We start from the raw sequence: 17240 nt of genomic DNA, 5'->3' as shown, positions 1-17240 counted from the left end.
GCGTGCTTGTGCACAAAAAATCCACCAGAAACCCAACACCGTGCAAACCATAGACTTCCTCGAATTACCCTAAGCCCCACAATCCTAGCATCCTCATCCCTTGAGGAGCAATCTCTGCTCCAAAACACAAGTACGCCCCATGTCCCAAAATGTGTACCTATGTCTTGTTTTTTTACATCGGTCTCGATGAATGGGTGGATGCACTAGGCTTGAACCCCTGCCGGAGACAACATTGATGGTCGTATAGTAATGGAGAGACAATGGGGATTGGGGCGAGAGCGATGCAATAAAGAGGAGGGAAATTAAAAAGTAGCTGACATTCCTAGGAATGGACTCGTCATCACTGCGCATCGTAAATCAGCAATCACACTCTTCTTCTGATCACTCTGTCCATGCCACTTGGCACACTTCGGATCGCATGGTCCCTACGCACCGATCAAATGATGGCAACGAGTCATGCTACTGTGTAGCCATGTGAAACACCATCCCGAAAATTTTGCGTTCCTAAAATAAAAGTTTACACAAAAATAAGGTGGCAAAGATACCTCTATTTTTTTAGGGCGCATGGTGATGACGGGTCAGCCGACGAATAAAGTTTCCTCGAGCCGCCTCATCTCGAACGGGATCATTTGTAGCAGTGTCGATGGCACGTTGGCGTAGATTCTTGATCTTTCGCAGTTTGGTCATGCGGCCTCTTCTGTGTCGCACCGGTGTAGGCTTCGGTGCCGGCGTGAGGCTCGTGAATTCTTTCTTTTGGAGGTTAGGATTTTTTTTTCCCTTGATCTTTCGATGGTTTCTTCTCCATAGCATTGGCCCGGTAGGATCATGATCTGGATTTCTTCTGCTCCGAGATCAATAAAGACCACTTGGCTCTGCAATGGAGATAAAATTATCGCTGGCGCCATGTATGCATGGTCACTACACATGGCAAGAGCACATCCTGCGAGTAGTAGAAGATATATGTGAGGTGTAAGGCCAACTCCAACGTTAGAGCCCATCCGGTCCGGTTTCGTCCGTTTGGGGCAAAACCTGGCTCAAAAGGAGTACCCAAACAGACAAAATTGTCATTAAATGTTCGTTTCGATCCGGCCCAACCTTAGACCCAGATCAAACTTGGGCCACAATGCATCTGCACGGACAAAAGCGGACGCTCTCCTCGCCCTCTCCCATCCGCTCGTGTCAGCTAGTTGATGCTGGCACGTGCCCGCCACCGGGGCGACGCTGCAGGGAGGCAGTGGCGGACCTAGCCCACTGGGCCAGGGTGGGCCAGAGTGTACCGTAAATATACATTTATTTTATTATTTTATTTTATTAGCTTTTCTCCTATGATATAAATACTGTTTTCAAACCTCAGGGTGGGCCATGGCCCACCCTGGCCACCCTCTACCTCCGCCACTGCAGGGAGGCGGAGGAACCCGTCCCTCCCACGCTCCTCGTCAAGGCCGCGCCAGTCACCCGCCGCCGTTCTCCTCCTCCCCGCACCTCGCCTCACCGGAGCCGCCGGGGCGACGCTGCGGTGGCCGTGGACGAGGCACGACGTCTATCTGTCGGAGCTGCCGGATGGAGTTCGCGTGTGTTTGGGGTTGGGGCGTCTCCTGCGTGTTGGGCGCAGATGCGTCGCCCGACCATCCGCCCTCCTGTCGCCGCCTATTTCGCACCCCAAATGGACAAATGTCCGCGTCCGTTTGGGGTCTGCGTTGGAGTTGGCCTACGCTACGTGCCTGCCTACGTACTAGTCTTAACCCGGACACACGGGCCACGTACCCAACGCATACAGACACGCATATACATCTGGCATCCATCCGTCCGCGAAGATAAACCCAACTCTATCTATCACTCTCGAAAGAAAAGTTTAGCTAGCTAGCTGTGTTGCACCCAACACTGAACGCATGCATGACGACGTACGCTTAGGTAGGTAGGTACGGTAAGAACAAGCTGCTGATGCAGTGCAGATAAACTTCTGACCGACCGGCCCGGAGCTACGGAGTAGCTAGCAGGGTCATGCATGCATGAACCGTCCAAAGAAGTACAGTACGTACGTGAGGGAAATGTCGTGCACGGGAGCGCCAACAGCCGACCGACCGCACCCCCCACCCATTCGAGCAAGACTGTCCATTTTCCGGACAAGGCCGGCCGGGTGACTATCCTGAGACGTGGTCGGTCGACGGTGGGCGTATACGATTCACGAACCTTCCCCACCACTACGTCTACGCCTTTTGTTTTTCTGTCCGGAAATGTAATTGTGAAGATTTTATTTTGGCCACTCATTAGTAGTAGACCATATATGTATTATTTTTCTGTCGCATCCGGAATGTAAATGTAGAGAATTTAATTTTTGCCATTCATTGTGACTAAATATATTATTTGGTACGGAATTAATACCGTATAACTCGGTAATCGATCTAGAAATGTAACACGTACGCGCTTTCAAAGATTTGATTTTGAGCCATTAATGTACTATATATAGATTTTGTGATATACAAAACTAATGCCACCAAATATTGTGTTTAAGAGCAACGTATCCATCGATGTTAATACGTATCTTGTAACTCACGTATATCCCAAATAAGTTCTCCGTAAACGATAAATCTTGAAAATCTCTTACGACTCTTACTAGCTTCCAGACGAAGGGAGCCTGATCGAGCTAAATCGAAAGCACAAAGAAATAGTCAAGTGTATCAACACAAAATCTTTTGGATATGCAAGATGTTGTTGGTATATTGTTTTCGAACTATAACGTGTTCAGCGATATTAATACATATATTATGACTGACGTATTGTCGAATAAATTCTTGGTGAAAGACAAGTCTTGAAAATCTTTGATGATTTACACTATCTTCCAAATGAAGGGAGTCCGACCGATCCACCGAACCTCGGAAGCACGAAGGAACAGTCAGGCGACTCAACACAAAATCGCTTAATACAAGTGTATCCAGTGATATTAATACGCCTCTTGTAACTCACGTATATACCGCATAAATTGTCGGTAAATGATAAATCTTGAAGATCTGTTGCAACTTCTACTAGTTTCCAGACGAAGGGAGTTCGACCGCGTCGAAAGCACGAAGAAATAGTCAAGTGTCTCAACACAAAATCTTTTAGATATGCAACATCTTGTTGTTATATACATGTTGGAGACGGCACCGAAATCCTCTTGTGCATGTTTGTAATTTTAATTTTTTTTATCAGCGGTGTTTTTGTAAGGCGTGGACAAAACAGTATATGACATATTGCACTTTTAAGAACATTCTAAATTAAGGCTAAGAAGCAAAATCAAGTGCGTGTTATATGCATGGAAGGGAGGAACAAGGATGGGACAGCGCAAGGCTGTCATGCATGCAATCCAATCGCCCTTCCCTCCATCTGTCCGGAGAAATCTGGGTCCCCTTCCCCTCTGCCTTTGGCATCTTCCATTCGCTTCAGGCTTTTCAGCTGTCCATCATGTACAGCTCACAAGGATGGGCAGGCATTCCATTCCATGAGAGAGAGAGAGAGAGCCCAGCTCCATCCATCCATTTGTCAAGACCCCAACTTAAAGCGACTCACAAAAGTCTCTCTTCTTTTTAAATTGTATTTTTTTCTAGAATATGCACGAGTGTGCATATCATATATTAAAGAAGAAAGGGGCAAAGAGACCCTTCACAAAGTTTAGAACCGTAATTACAAGGCTCACACAGGCCTCCACCACCACACACAGAGCTCGTTCGGGATTATTCACCACTAGCCCGCCTATGGATACCACCAAAGAAAAATTCTATGTCACCCTTAAACTTCCCTGCCGATCTCCAAGTGCGTCCTTCACGATCAATGTTCTGGAGTGCCGTTTGGAGTGATGGTGTCTCTCTGTCAAACACAATGGCGTTGCGGTGTTTCCACGGTTCCCACAAGCATAGTGTGTTGTCCCAGTCTTATTATTATTAGCATAATTTCTTTGGAGGAATATAATTAGCAGAAACCCGAACAAAAAATAATTCAGCAGGAACAAATTGGCATTTGGGGACTGCGAAATAATCCTGTGGATGCATGCATGCTTGTGAGCAGTGTGGTAGCGGCAAAATTGACAAATTTGACCTATAGACGAAATCAAATCACAGAATGAACTGCCCGTGAAACTACTTCACGCGACTGACTTTTTTGTGTGGCGCCCGACATGAAGGCGTCACACTACACTGTGCAACGCCTCGCAGATAGGCGCTACACGCCTGGGCAGCGTCGCACCCATGTGATCCAAAAATTACTAAGTCAGTGTGCAGCGCCTGAGAGCTAGGCGCCACACTATACAGTGTAGCGCCTAGCTTCTAGGCGTTGCACTAGTGGTTGCTTCATTTTGTAGTGCAACCACTAGTGCAGGGCCTGAGAGTTAGGCGCCACACTATACAGTGCAGCGCCTAGCTCGTAGGCTCTGCACAATGACTTAGCATTTTTTAGGCAGTTTGGGGTGCAACGTTGGCCAGGCGTGTAGCGCCTATCTGTGAGGCGTTGCACAATGTAGTGTGACGCCTTCGTGTCGGGCGTCACACAAAAAGGTCAGCCGCGTGAAATAGTTTCAATGAGCAGTTTATTCTGTGATTTGATTTTGTTCACAGGTTAAATTTGCCTATGATAGCGGCAATACGTCAGTGGCGGAGCTTCACGGGGGCCAAAGGGGCCCCCTACACCAGGCAAACTCTTAACAGTGCCCCTACATGTTAGGCTTGATTATCAAATGTTTCTTAAAGTTCATGCATAATTTATTTTCTTCGTCCTCTCAACAATTTTTTTTTAAAGTAGAAGAAAAATCCATGAGATGGCAGTAAGTAGGGGGTAAAAAAGTTGGTATGGATGTGAGGACGAAGGAAACGCATGGTGACGGCGATGGCCGCGTACAGCTCACTGGTCACAGCGGCGGCCCACTCCACTCCAGTCCACTCCGTAGGGAGGGAGGGAGGGACGAGCCTGCAGCAAGACGCCATGGATGGATGGATGGATGCAAGTGTCACAGCGGCGATCCGTATCGCTTGGATCGAGCGAGCTAGGCAGGCTGTACCACTACCACTGTAGTTCATGCATGCACGCACGTAGTATATCTGGGTGGATCAACGAGTTAATTTAGAAAAGATTTAGCAATATTCGCTCATTCATTCATTCCGAGTTCCGAAGCGTGTGCTTTCTGGTCTGGGGCTGGGCTAGCTACTGCTCGCACTAGGTGACAAGTGACAAGGCCTCCGTGCGTCCGTCAGGCCAGGAAAGAAGAAGGGCGTGTGCAGCTTTTCTGCTCTGGTGCCTGTGAGGAGGTGTGCATGCAGCTGCTGTCCGCCTGTCTTCCAGCTCTGCTCGGCCCGCCCGGCCGCTTCCTCCATGCTCGGCAATCATTGACGCCTTCTATTCTACTACCACGCCATTTCTTGTTGAGCTCGCGCGATCGACAGAAAGATTCATCCATTTACCCGAGCATATGATAATCCGACGATACGATGCAACGAATTGCCGAATAGTAAAATATGCCGCGAAAAAGAAGTAGACAACGAATCGGGAGAATGGGTGGCCGCGTCGCCGCCCGTCCGTCGGCGCGGTGTCGCGATCCCCACGAACTGTCGCCTCGCCTTTGGGGGCAATCATTGGGCCGGGCTGGGAGATGCCTCCATCCCTCTCATTCTTTTCTCTCTCGGCAGAGGCGATCTTGCTAATTAAGGAGGGATTAAGAGCAGCGTATGCGACGTCAGCGTGGACCATCGCCGACCTGCTCAGCCCCGCCTCCGTTTTAGGCAGTAAGTAATTTTCTCACTGCCTGCAATGCGAATACAAGCGGCGGGCGCCTCACGTTTTTCCTAGGCACATTTTGGTGCGGCGCCTCCTAAGCTCGACCATTATATATACTTGGCCTGCTGGTTCCCTCCCGCTGGTGTTGGCTGGCTGTGCTGGCTCTCCTGTCCCCTCTCCCCTCTCCTGTCCTCCCCCAAACCCCTCCCCCTTTCCAATCATCGGCACCTGAGCAGGGAGGAGGAGGAGGAAGAAGGCACAGGTTTCTTGCCTCCCCTGCTTTCTTGCTGCCTCTCCATGTCCCCTGTTTTTCTCACTTCTCATGGATTCTTGCTGCTTCTCCATGTCCCCTGTTTCTTCTCATCTTCCATGATCGTAATCTGGATGTTCCTTGCACATTTTTCATGCTTGATTTTGGTTTCCTCCTCTGTTGATTTCTTGCCCTGAACCTAATAGGAACTTTTCCTTGTTGATGATGACAGACAGGGGCAGGGAGGGAGAAGAAGGGGATAAAAGTATCAAGGCATGGCTTCAGCGTTTGATCCTGCTCTTGTGCCTGCAGGGAGATGACGCCAGGAGACCTTGTCAATCTGCAGGTATGCATGTTTGCTATTGGTTGCTTGGACATTCTCTCTACTCTGGCTGATTGATATGATGGTCTTTGCATGCTCCTGGTCCTTTCTTGGACCAGGATCAGATGGATTTGATGTGTGCTCTGGGGATAAGATATTGTCTGCATGATTGCTGTGGAATTTGTTGATATAGGTTATTCGTTATAGATCATACTGCGTGCCTGTTATTCTTGTCATGTACTGTAGCACGTATAGATGGAGCAACAGTTGTGCGTCTGTTTTCTTTTTCATACTACTAGGAGCAATTCTTGTCTTACTGCATGATTTCCTTCAGCGCCCATAAGGCCAATGCCATATTGTTAGATCACACAAGTTGAAGAATTCTGCATTCTTCTCTTATTAGATTTCGATTTAACATGTAGTACAACTGGGGATTGTTAAAGGCATTGGTGGTTTGGAAGCACTACTACAGAGGAAGCTTTCGCATACCCCTTTATATGGGCGACGAAGCGTTCCTGTTATATATAGTGCTGTAGTGGACAGTTTTTTTGTGTCTGTATATGATCATGCATTGTCAACCAAATAGAAGAATATGCAGCGCAGTTTATTGTATTTGGGAGGCTCTTTGCATACCATGGGAATTTTATTAGTGCTAGTCATGGCGCGAAATATTTGAATATTGCAACTGTCTGGGAAATAAAAGGCAAAAGGCGCAAAACGCAACGCCACGTAATTTTATGAGAATTCATGAGGCTCTTTAAATTACACGAGAATTTAGTACGTGTTACAGCGTGAAATTTCTCTGATGGTGCGAAATTTCTGAATATTGCAACGGCCGTGCACGTTATCTAGGAAATAAAAGGAATGCGATAAACGGCAAAAAGGGACGAACTGCCAGGCCACTTAATGTTCAGTTCTGAATGTCAACATGATTGCATTGTTCCATCTGATATTTTAGTTTTCCTTTCGCTGATTTATGCGCTAATAATTGCTTGGTCCGTGCTGCTTACGTCATTGTCGGAATGCGCTTACCTATTTTATAACTGCTCATATTCATCTCTTGTTTAACCGGTCCATCCATATATGGCACATATGTTCCATTTTGTACTCTGCAATTATTTAGTTCACTTTGTATTGTTGCGCTGTCGATTCAGCAATCTTTCGTTTATTCTTATTGCTTGTTCAAAGTTAAGTTCAGATAAATTAAATGTACTACTATTTAGGTTACATCTGCATCGCCACTGCTACAGAAATATTACTAGCCTGTTCTGAAGGAGGAAATTTCATACTAGATGTCAGACATTCTTGCAGTAGCTCTAGGAGGGGCTGCAGGAGGTTTGGCATTAGTTGGTGCCATCACACTCATTGTAGTGCTATGCCTACGGCACCGCAGAAGGAATTCAGATTCTTCAGAGAGTAATTCGTCGGGTCAAGCTCTTCCAGGTACCGCTCAAATTAGTTTTTGAGGGGCTTTTAATTTCACTGTTTTTCAGCTGGTGTCAGATTAGCATTTAGCTTAACAGACTGCTTTTATTATGTACTCTAGACATGCAAGGAGCAAGATGTATGACACTGGAGGAACTAAGGTCTGCTACAAATAACTTCAGCAGCTCGAATCTCGTCGGACATGGAATGTTCGGAGAGGTATACAACGGTTTGCTCCAGGATGGCACAATTATAGCGGTTAAAAGGCGGCATTCTCCTCCGAGCCAGGAATTTCTTCATGAGGTGCCAATTTTTTCTACGTATCCGCCGATTCTCTAGAGTAGTGGCATGTTTTAAGAAATCAAAACCTTGCTTCCTGAGATCAAAACCAATACATGAACTCATGATTGTTGGTGCCTTTTGCTCCCCAGGTTAATTACTTATCGTCTATCCGTCGTCATCCCAACCTCGTAAATCTCTTGGGGTATTGCCAGGACAATGGCATGCAGATGCTTGTTTATCAGTATGTCCCCAATGGCAGCATTTCTACGCATTTGCATGGTGATTTTTCCATTGTGTGTTTCCTATTATTGTTCTGATGTGCAAGAAGAGCATCACAAGTGATAGCTTTTCTTTCTTTCTTGCCATCCTTCTACAGGAAATGGCCATTCTCCAACTGCAAGGCTAGAATTCAAGCAGAGACTTGCTATTGCTCATGGAACCGCTAAGGGTAAGTATACATCGGCACCAACTCCGCATTTCCATTATTGGCAGAGGCATGTTTTCATGACTACATTATGAATTGCCTCATTTTCAGTCACAATAGTTATGCAATGAATCTTATTATAATGACCTTTCCTATTACTGTTACTCAGGCCTGAGTCACCTGCATTCCATGACCCCTCCTGCTGTCCACATGAACTTCAAAACTGCTAATGTCCTGGTGGATGCGGATTTCTTACCAAAAGTTGCTGATACTGGCATCCGAGGCCTACTTGATCGACTAGGCAATGCTGGCCCGCCTTCGATGATATTCAATGATCCGTTCGTTGATCCTCGGTAATGACTGAGCTTCTTCTTTGGGGTGGTTAAAACTTAAAAGTTCATAATTACATCCCTTGACTTCCATTAGTGAATAGTACAAACTGTATGCTTTCAGTGTGCTGCCTGTGATAGTAGCAAATTTATCGGCATCCCGTGTCTGTTTTTAATGGAGATTTGTTGCATGACCAGGGGGAAGGAGTCCATGATTTTTTCCATACAAAGTGATGTATACAGTTTTGGTGTGTTCCTTGTGGAGTTGATCAGTGGAAGGACGGCTGCGTCTGATCAAGGCATTATTGAATGGGTAAATTCTACTGATTCCTGATGATTGTTCAATTCCTCTTTGCCATATTATTCTCATAATATCTATCACCATACTATCCATCTCTGATATGCAGGTTCGGAACTTTCAAGAATCAAGTGAAATCTCTGCAATAGCAGATAGGAGAATGACCAGTGGCTTTACCCCACGAGGCATGAAGGAATTGTTGCGCTTGGCATCGCGGTGCGTGAACCCGGCAAGCGAGGATCGTCCGTCGATGAGCCTGGTGGAAGCCGAGATACACCGGATACGCGAGCAGGAGATCAGGAGGACGACAGCCATGCCAGTGGGCGACACAACTGTGACCCTAGGCAGCCAGCTCTTCACATCACCAAGATGAAGAAGAATGGAAAGTTATAGCATTTCAAAGGCTAAGCTAGTTTTCCTCTTTCAGGGTTATAGATTAGCTATTCTAGCTCCAATTTTGCCCCATTAGTTTCTTCTCATAGTGAGCCAGCTCATCATCAGCTGTGCAACTCAAGTGTACAAAAAAGGAGGAGCTGTTAGGCTTCCCTTTTCACCCCTGGTGTATTTTCTTCGTTGTATTCGACATAGGGTTTCAACTTGCACAAAAAAGAATGACAATTCTTTTTTGCTAGACTTTTGTAACATCGAGAGGGTAGCGCCAAACTGGCAACTTTATATATCTCTACAATTTTAGACATTTGCCATTTGTAGTATGGTGTTTTCTGACAATTTGCTCTGCATTTTTTACAAGGATGCTTTATTTGAAGATCCTTTTCTTGGAGCTATGCCATCCCTGATTTCCTTAGAGAGTGCTTATATCACTATCATACATGTCATCTGAACTGACCTCCATTTCTGAATCTAGCCAATGCGACCACCATTTCTGAATGGCACCTATGGTTGGATAAGGTCATCTCTGTTGACAGTGAAGTCCCAGAGCTCGCCGTACTTCTCGTTGAAGTCCCAGATGTCCATGGAGTTGTAGTCTGCGATGAGCTTGTCGCGCTTGGACCTCTCCATCATGTAGATCTCCGGCTCAAAGTTGTGCGGTTTGTCCGGCTTGTCCATCTCGATGACGCAGAACACGACGATGAAGATAGCTGCCCCAATGTAAAGGTACTCTCCCTGGTGGCACAAATAGACCACGAGTCTTCCTTCGTTCAGTGAGCCCAAGACAGATGATGCATGTAAATAGGAGGATTAGAGGTTAATGGAACTACTCAATCCATACCGGCACATCGAAAGCCATTCCGAGGATGACTGCAGGAGGGAATGCCCAGGAGATGAGTGCTGCAAGAGATTGCCGTTGATGCTAATGAGAAAGATTCAAGGACATGTAATACTGTTTCCAGATAGCAAAAGGCACCATGAGTGAGTGTACCTTGGAATCCCTGTGGAGGCTCAGCTTCTTGGTACCACTCAGAAACATCCTCCCAGAAGCCCATCTTTTCTTCAGTTGGATGATTGGTTTCCACCACATCATATCAGAATCAGCACAAACTTTCAGCCAGCGAATGCATATAGTTTATGCTGTATACAAGAAAATATACCAGATAATACCTTGGCCTTCATCATAGGTATGGTGGCCATCATACACTCCATACACAAAGTCTTCCTGCAAAACAATTTCACTCCAGTGTCATCCCAATTCCCCAGACAACACAGCAGCAAGAACAAGAAAACCAAGGGGATCGCTCCAGACCGGGAGGACGCCGTTGGTGCGCCACTTGTCGATGGGGTCCTCCTGCAGGTCCGGCTCGATCTCCGTCAGCGGCCCGGGCCCAGCCCTCGCCACCACCGCCCTGCCGCTGCCGCTGCTCTCCCAGCAGCCTGCAGCATGCTTCAGGTGTGGCTTCACCCTTGTGCTCAGCTGCTGCTTCGCCGCGCCATGGCGAGGACGAGCAGCAGTGGCTGCTGCAGAAATGGTGGACGCCAAGCTGCTGCTGCTGCTCATTATCTCACCCCCAAACGCTGTGCCCCCCTCTTCTCCACACCCTCTTCGCTTGCTTCTCCTGCACATGTACCTCCCTGCAAACAGACAAGGGCAAGTGGATATGGTTTGGACATGTACCGTCCAGAAAATTTTGCTGCTTTTCTTTCTCCTTTTCCTTGATATCTGTAAACTCACCAGTAATCAACTCACAGAAACTGTTACATGGCTGGACAAGTGATTATATTGTGATTAGTAAACCACCCTGTTAAGTTACTGTATGCTCACAGGGCTTTATGTTTTACGCATAAGGGGAAGGAAAATACCCCAGCAACATGTGGAGCAGAACAGATCCAGCAAAACCAATCCAGGGAATTTCTTTTCTTTAATAACTTAATCAATGTGCAAACACAACACTTCCTTGAACATCTCCATATTTGTTCGAGTAGGGGATATTTAATTCTTACACCACACATCTACGACACCGCACTTCAAATACTACATAATACAGAAGAATCTACGACCAAATCACAGTCGCGTCTCTCCTCAACTTCCGTAGCAGAACTATTCCGCTTCCAGCCAGGATGTACTTGCCCCCTTAAAATGGAACAAACTAAGTATCAGCATGTCAGCACTTCTTGGAGTAATCCAGAAACATTACAATGCCAACAGCTGGCCAAGAGTTTACAAGAAGTTTACCTGGTTCAAATCGAGTTTACTAGCTTTGTCTTGCTTTCATAACCAGCTCCTCAGTAGTAGCACCAATGATCTCATTGGATCGCTTTAGAGGAACGCAAACAATTCTTCCTATAGAATCCTGAACACACCATCGAGTTTATTAATATGAAAAGAGATAAAAGGGATAACAATACGATGGGTAATGTCATAAAAAACTTTTGGATTCTGTCATTGTTTTATTGCAAAATCTGCAAATTATGATTGTAAGAACCTTTCATATGACTGGCAATGCAGGTATGAAACAGTACAAGAAAAGGCTGTAAGAACTCACTCTTGTAACAATACCAAATCTCTCTAACTTTTGAAGAGCATCCATCACCTCAAAATTACATTGCAAACCAAACTCTTCCTGGATTAGCTCCTCGCATTGCAAATCAAGATCCTAACATGTTGGGAAACAAACAACATTCTAACTTAACAAAGCATAATATAACTTAACAAGAAAAATAGTGGTTTGAAGTAGCAAAAGATCTGACATACCTCAACAGTAGCTTTTCCGTTTTCCATCAATATATAGTATGCGATTATGACCTCCTTGATCTGAACATCAGAAATCGCAAATATGTAAATAAATTGTGAGTTGAAATTTTCTATAAACACAAGCCTCTATTTTGCTGATTCTTAGGACCTACTTCCTGCTGAATCACATCATCACAGAGGTGCAGAAGTGTGCCTTTCCCACTATCTAGTTGTTTGTCATACATTGACTGAGTGATTAGGTTTTGATAGGTTGCCATGTTCTGTTGAAACCTGCAGCAAAGGTAAATTCCATCAACCCGAAAAGTAATACATGAGTGTCCTAATTAAGAAGGGCTAAAAGAATTAAGGAAGCAAAATCACATTTTGTGAATGTGTTCTAGAGTAATCCTAGCAGGTCAAAAGAACAAAAAAAGGCCTCCTGGTTAGGTCATACACAAATAATCCAAATTACTGACGGCATGAATACCCTGTCAAATAATACATCGAGTGGGACTCACGAGAAATAGATCTTAGCACAATATCCAGCCAGAGCAGAAAGGATGGCAATCACAACCCAGAAATCAGCTTTAGGCATTTCGAGTGAACCGACGAGTGTAACCTGGGTAATGTGATAGAGGCAATCATCAACTGATGAAACACAACAAAATCAATGGATCAAGTCAAACCAATTTCACTCGACTTACAAGCCCAATAACAACAGAAACAATGAACTGAACCCAGTCCATTGGCGTGAGGCTCGGGTTTTTCTTCTCAGGCTGCAAATACCATGATTTATCTTCAGCATAAGCCCAGATGAATAAATGAGTATAGATGTGTTCTCAAAGAAAAAACTTTTGGACATAACCACATCTCTTTCTTTTAGAAAACGTAGAGCGTCCAGCACTAACCAGAACCAACTCCATATCTGCCATCGGAATATTTTTGAAGTGTTTAACCTGAATTGCTCTATCATCCTGGCCCTTCGGGCTTTTCTTCCTGAAATCAAACATGTGCCATCAGAAATTAGTTCAGACATGGTGGTTTGTAGGAATCATGCGAGTGACCATTTCACAACCAAGGCACCAGAAACTGTTGCCTACAACCTCAAACCAAAATCATTATGAGTTCTACCTGTACAAGACAATCACCTCTTCAAATGTAGGCTCCTGAATTGTAACCTTGCCAATTAAATTGCGCAGGCTACAATGAAAGTAGGAAAATATGAGAGCATAGAAGACCAAAAGATGGCAGCTTATTGGGATTGTGATAGTGTAACAGGTTAAGAACAGCACAAACCTCAATTTCATTGTTTCAAGTCGTATACGTTCAACGTATAGCTCCTTGTCGTCCCCTTCACCAACTAGATCATCATCTTTCTTGGAATCTATCACTGGCTTGACCTTTTTCTTTCTCAAGAAGAGCCTTTGCAGTCTGAAATTACAGTATGAAAATAACTAACTTGTGGAATGAGCAAGATAAACTTCGAAGGAAAATAAATGAGTGGTGGATAGCATACCTCGTCTTCTGTAACAGCCATCGCCATGTACGAGTTATGACCATGTCCACTTTCTCCATGAAGAAAAAATCGCTAGTGCGGTCCAGTCCTATGCCCCTCCGAAATATGACGTACTGGAAAATAGAAGATTATGCTGGGTAAGTATAAGGTTTGCACGTGGAACAATGAGTTGTATATGAATAATATGAGGAAAACCGAGCCACGGCTACTAAGAGAAGAAAAGGTCTAGGGTGCCACATCAATAATACATGAAAACCTATCCTTCAATTATCTCTTAAAACTAAAATTTGATGAAACAACAGTGAGTGGATGCAGCCAGAATATAAGAACAGCCAGCTGAATATGTTTCAAAATGAGGGTGCATCAGTATTGCATATAAGAGCCAGAGCATTCTCACCTTATCACAGAACTCAGGTAGGTTGTCATGATGGTGCTCCTTGAAATACTTCGACAAAAGTTTGTTATCTAACTGCACCAGCAAACAACAAAAATGTAATGGCCCTGAATCTAGTAGTGATTTTGGATAAGGAGGTGCGGTCTGGAGTGAGTGGACATTAACCTTTCCTTCGTCAACTTTAATTGGAAGATTCAATAGGTATTGTCCAGAATGAGCAAGCTCAACCTCATCGTCAGATAATATGTTGAAATTGCTTTTTTGCATCACCTGCACCGAATTGGGCACTTAAATTGCAATGCTACATAACATATTAGCAACGCTTTCTCCCAAACAAGTCCTATACCTGAAAGAAATAGGTCAGGAAGTTCTGCTCGAGTGTATCGATTTCCTCGGACGAGAAGTTCTGCTGCTGCAGTTTTTTGGCACCCTGCACAGGGTCGAAGAGAGCATACAGCTCCTGTACAAAAATTAAGATACTGAATACATCAAATCTGATTCAATTTCAAGCACTGACAGAAATTAGCAGCTTTTTAAGATGGTTGTACAGATCAGTCTGAAGCAGCAAAAGTATGAAAATGTATGAAAAACAGGTCTTCAGAAAGGCGTCGGGTTCTCACCATCATATCATCAAACTGGAGATGATACCAAGCTCTGATGGTGTACTCCACCCTCTTGCAGAGCTTCAGGAATTCTTCCCTGTCGTTTTCGTGCTCTTCATGAAACAGGCAACAGAGTTTGCTTTCAGTTATGAAGTCCCATAAACCCAAAAGACGATATCTTTGCTTCAGCATGTAGAAACTAAGACAGGTGAACACATAACATGGTGGACTACTTGATAGCCACATTAGGAAAGGACCCCGCTAGTATGTGTGTTAGGTAGGTGGTATGAAATGTACAAACCCCCCATATCTACAGTTATTAGGATTTCTTTGAGCACAATCTTTCTACTTTATTACAGGTAAAACATGGATCAATCAAACCAATATGCGTGCTTTCCTTCAGAACAGGCAAAGAATCCAATCTTCAAAGTTAGGAATAAGTTCAAGTACTAAACAAACGCCGTACGGTGAAATCCGTTCTGTGGCGAAAGGGAATCAAGAAACGCGCAGCGCCCATGGCGAACGCCGGACCGGAGTAATGGGACAGGTAAAGGAAGAGAGAGAGGGGTCAGAGGCAAACCAATAAGGTAGGCGAGCTTCATGATGAGCTTGGGCTTCATGACGGGGATCACCGACTCGCGCTCCAGCCGCACCACGTCCCTGTCCTTCCCCATCTGGGCCTCCGCCCCCGGCCCCGCTCCCGGCCCCGCCGCCGTCATTGCCTTCTCGCCTAGCGAGCAAACACAGACGCCAACACCGCCGCCGCCCCGCCGCGTCGTCCCTGTGCTGACCACTTCTTGGGGAGGAGGGAGAGGGGACTGGCGGGGAAGACGAGGACGCGAATTGGAACGGCTCGATGCTCCCTTCCCTCGATTAGTTATGGCGAGCGGTGAAGGAGTGGAAACGCAGTACGGTTACAGATCCAAGCACACCAAGCTGTTGTTATGTTGTCTTCTTCCTCCTCCAGCCGGCGCGAGAAACGTGAAATTTAGGAATACGTCTTCCACACTAGGATACGTAGTTACGAGTCACACTAGGATACGTTTCTATATTGTCCCGTTTCGACGCCGTCTTCGAACACGGAGTTAAAATGTAAACGCACCCCCGCCTCGCCCTAGGTTTCGGTACCGTGTCCCCGACCCCTGCCACGGTCTCCTCTTTCCTTTTTCGGTTCATTACTGTCCGCGCCTTTCACTACGCTACCGTGTTGATAATGATATCCACTTCCATCGGTAGTGTGACATCGAGTCGATTCACTGGTAAGACAGATACCGAGCATGACCATCGTCGTCGAGGTCCGCCCCTTCACTCCTCCTCTTCCTTCATCCCCTTCTCACTAACTCTTCTCTCCTCCTCCTCTTCATGTATCCCCTTTTCATTAACCCGTCTCCTTCCTCCAATGTTCCTCCTCCCTCCTAGTCACATGGTCATCGACTGATGACGCAATACGACTGATGTGTGACAATATAAAAACTCTTGGTGAGATTGTTGATTCAAAATTGTGCTTGTTTGCCAGAAATTCCTTAGGTGACCTTAGTACTGATAGGTCAACTTTTTTGTTGTTCGGTTTTTTTTGTGGTTCATGCACGCCAACCTTAAAAGTTAAAAGCGTATATGTTCAAATTAAAAATCAAGACACTAGGTATTATGTGTGCGGGGCGGATTAATACAGGTAGGTCAACAGGGTAGAGGTCATTTTATTTATGGATATAGCGCCCCTTTTCATTCCGCCCAATCTCTCCTAAAGGTACTTGTCATCTAAATCGTGTTTCCGACTTTCTAGATGTCAATGGTGCATGGAGAGTTGACCATCTGAGACAATTGTTTTGGTCGATGGGCGTTCAACATATTTTGTAAATCAGAGCATCCCCCCGTCAGCGTACGGACTTTCTCTCTTGGTTTCCGGAGAAAAGTGGAGTTTTCACAATGAAAAGTGCATATAAGCTAGCCATGTACAAGCATAATATCAAGTTTGCAGATGGTGCTTCGAGCACTAGCCCAGATGGCACTCGGACTTTATGGAATTGTGTGTGGAAATCTAACGTACCTCAAAAAATGAAGATCACGACATGGAGGGTTGTGACAGGAACTCTACCCACACAGCAATGCAAGAAATACAACCATGTTTCTACTCGCTCAACTTGCCCTTTGTGCGGTGTGGATGAGGAAGGTACATTCCATGCATTAGCCTCTTGTTCGCATGCTAGAAGTCTCTGAGAACATATGCGGAACAGATGGCCCCTTCCAGGTGATGATTTTCTCTTTGACAATGGGAAGTAATGGTTGATGCACTTTCTTACTAGGTGTTCTGAAGATGTGCGGGGCATGTTAATAATGTTGATATGGCGGATTTGGCAATTACGCAATGACATGACATATGGTAAGGATCCACCCCCGATTCTTACTACGGTGGATTTTCTGGACAGCTACTACCAATCCATCAAACTAGCTGGGAGGTTTTCACCAGAGGAAATCTTGAAAGGAAAAATGGCGTCTACGACCTTCACGGCTCCCATACAGAAGGAGGCGTCC

General features: G+C 45.4%; 3 protein-coding genes across 5 annotated transcripts; 1 reads left to right on the top strand and 2 right to left on the bottom strand.

The window, feature by feature from the left end:
• The first annotated feature begins 5868 nt into the window (after positions 1–5868).
• On the top strand, positions 5869–9766 carry LOC119270203 (serine/threonine-protein kinase-like protein ACR4). 3 transcript variants are annotated; one of them, XM_037552177.1, is made up of 9 exons: positions 5869–6001; positions 6222–6335; positions 7604–7754; positions 7858–8039; positions 8168–8297; positions 8395–8466; positions 8612–8795; positions 8970–9084; positions 9179–9766. In XM_037552177.1, exons 2-9 carry the CDS (start codon positions 6306–6308, stop codon positions 9440–9442), a joined length of 1128 nt encoding a protein of 375 aa, XP_037408074.1. In that variant the 5' UTR covers positions 5869–6001; positions 6222–6305; the 3' UTR covers positions 9443–9766. The 3 variants fall into 3 exon arrangements, with proteins under 3 accessions (XP_037408074.1, XP_037408075.1, XP_037408076.1); XM_037552178.1 differs by lacking the exon at positions 5869–6001 and having other exon boundaries at positions 6225–6335; positions 7535–7754; XM_037552179.1 differs by lacking the exon at positions 5869–6001 and having other exon boundaries at positions 6229–6335; positions 7562–7754.
• Positions 9674–11071, bottom strand: LOC119270204 (photosynthetic NDH subunit of subcomplex B 5, chloroplastic-like). Its single transcript, XM_037552180.1, has 5 exons — positions 10772–11071; positions 10630–10684; positions 10451–10519; positions 10301–10359; positions 9674–10194 (listed from the first exon to the last, which is right to left on the bottom strand). Exons 1-5 carry the CDS (start codon positions 11021–11023, stop codon positions 9964–9966), a joined length of 666 nt encoding a protein of 221 aa, XP_037408077.1. The 5' UTR covers positions 11024–11071; the 3' UTR covers positions 9674–9963.
• Positions 11072–11357: 286 nt separating this feature from the next.
• On the bottom strand, positions 11358–15641 carry LOC119270202. Its single transcript, XM_037552176.1, has 16 exons — positions 15289–15641; positions 14727–14821; positions 14453–14566; positions 14272–14376; positions 14110–14181; positions 13713–13825; positions 13493–13627; positions 13328–13396; positions 13105–13192; positions 12901–12972; positions 12715–12815; positions 12370–12487; positions 12218–12277; positions 12009–12119; positions 11699–11816; positions 11358–11596 (listed from the first exon to the last, which is right to left on the bottom strand). The coding sequence occupies exons 1-15, from the start codon at positions 15425–15427 to the stop codon at positions 11718–11720; spliced, it is 1491 nt and encodes a 496-aa protein (XP_037408073.1). The 5' UTR covers positions 15428–15641; the 3' UTR covers positions 11358–11596; positions 11699–11717.
• Positions 15642–17240: the final 1599 nt, after the last annotated feature.

This window comes from Triticum dicoccoides, chromosome 3A (assembly GCF_002162155.2).
Source record: "Triticum dicoccoides isolate Atlit2015 ecotype Zavitan chromosome 3A, WEW_v2.0, whole genome shotgun sequence".
Classification (NCBI taxonomy): Eukaryota; Viridiplantae; Streptophyta; class Magnoliopsida; order Poales; family Poaceae; genus Triticum; species Triticum dicoccoides.
This window is presented reverse-complemented; position numbering and strand designations above follow the sequence as displayed.